General features: G+C 62.4%; 1 protein-coding gene across 1 annotated transcript in view; it reads left to right on the forward strand.

Moving 5' to 3' along the window:
• LZTR1 (leucine zipper like transcription regulator 1) overlaps nt 1–1,613 on the forward strand; it is a 23,627-nt gene that overhangs the window by 16,896 nt on the left and 5,118 nt on the right. The window contains exon 11 of the mRNA XM_007955461.1: nt 108–203. Coding sequence (XP_007953652.1) covers nt 108–203 — 96 coding nt within the window. The remainder of the gene's footprint in view (nt 1–107; nt 204–1,613) is intronic.

The raw sequence follows: 1,613 nt of genomic DNA on the forward strand, positions 1-1,613 counted from the left end.
GCTGTGCCAGGGGCAGGGAGCCTGGCCTGTTTGGTAGCCTGCCTCTGCCTGGGCCTCTGTCTGAGGCAGGATCCCACGCTCTCCACTGAGAACTGTCTCTGCCACAGAAAGAGGAGTGCGTGCAGGGCCACGTGGCCATCGTCACAGCACGGAGCCGCTGGCTGCGGAGGAAGATTGTGCAGGCGCGGGAACGGCTGGCCCAGGTGAGGTGGGCCCAGGTGAGGTACGCCCAAGTGATGGGGGCTCAGATGAGGTAGGTCCAGCTGAGGTACACCCAGGTGAGGCGGGTGCAGGTGAGGTAGGTCCAAGAGAGGTGCACCTCAGTGAGGCTGGCCCAGGTGAGGTGGGTACAGGAGGTGTGCACCCAGGTAAGGCTGGCCCAGGTGAGGTGGTCCAGGTGAGTGATAGCCAGGTGAGGCTGGCCCAGGTGAGGTAGGTCCAGGTAAGGTGGATCCAGGTGAGGTGCAGCCAGGTGACAGAGGTCCAGGTGAGGTGCACCCAGGTGAGGCTAGCCCAGATAAGGCAGATCTAGGTGAGGCTGGCCTAGGTGAGGTGGTCCAGGAGAGGTGCACCCAGATAAGGCTGACCCAAGTGAGGTGAGTTCAGGAGAGGTATATCCAAGTGAGGCTGGCCCAGGTGAGGTGGGTCCAGGTGAGGCGGCCAGGTACGGTGCACCCAGGTGAGGTGGGTCCAAGGGAGGCAGGTCCCGGAGAGATGTACCCAGGTAAGGCTGACCCAGGTGAGGTGGATCCAGGTGAGGTATACCCAAGTGAGGCTGGCCCAGGTGAGATGGGTCCAGGTGAGGTAGATCCAGGTGAGGTGCACCCAGGTGATGTGGATCCAGGTGAGGTGTATGCAGGTGAGGCAGGTCCAGGTGAGGCTGGCCCAGGTGAGATGGGTCCAGGTGATATAGGTCCAGGTGAGGTGCACCCAGGTGACGTGGGTCCAGGTGAGGTGCAACAAAGTGAGGTGGGTCCAGGAGAGGTGCACCCAGATAAAGCTGACCCAGGTGAGGTGGGTCCAGGAGAGGTATATCCAAGTGAGGCTGGCCCAGTGAGATGCGTCCAGGTGAGGCGGATCCAGGTGAGGTACACCCAGGTGGCATGGGTCCAGGTGAGGTGCAACAAAGTGAGATGGGTCCAGATGAGGTGCACCCAGGTGAGGCTAGCCCAGGTGAGGTGGGTCCTGGTGAGGGGGTCCAGGTGAGGTGGCCTAGATGAGGTATACCTAGGTAAGGTATGTCCAGCTGAGGGTGGTTCAGGTGAGATTGGCCCAGATGATGTGGGCCCAGGTGAGTCTGGCCCAGGTGAGGTGGGTCCAGGAGAGGTGCAACCAGGTGAGGCTGACCCAGGTAATGCTGGCCCTGGTGAGGTGCACCCAGGTGAGGTGGCTCCAGGTGAGGCAGGTCCAGATGAGGCTGGCCCAAATGAGGTGGCCCCAGGTGAGGCTGACCCAGGGAAGGAGGTCCAGGAGAGGTGCACGCAAGTGAGGCAGGTCCAGGTGAGATGTGCCCAGGTGAGGCTGGCCTGGTGAGGTGGGCCCAGGTGAGTCAGGTCCAGGTGAGGCTGGGCCAGGTGAGGTGGGTCCAGGAGAGGTGCACCCAGGTAAGGCTG

The sequence above is a fragment of the Orycteropus afer genome, unplaced genomic scaffold (genome assembly GCF_000298275.1).
Source record: "Orycteropus afer afer isolate SDZICR_OR568_19922 unplaced genomic scaffold, OryAfe1.0 scaffold00502, whole genome shotgun sequence".
NCBI lineage: Eukaryota > Metazoa > Chordata > Mammalia > Tubulidentata > Orycteropodidae > Orycteropus > Orycteropus afer.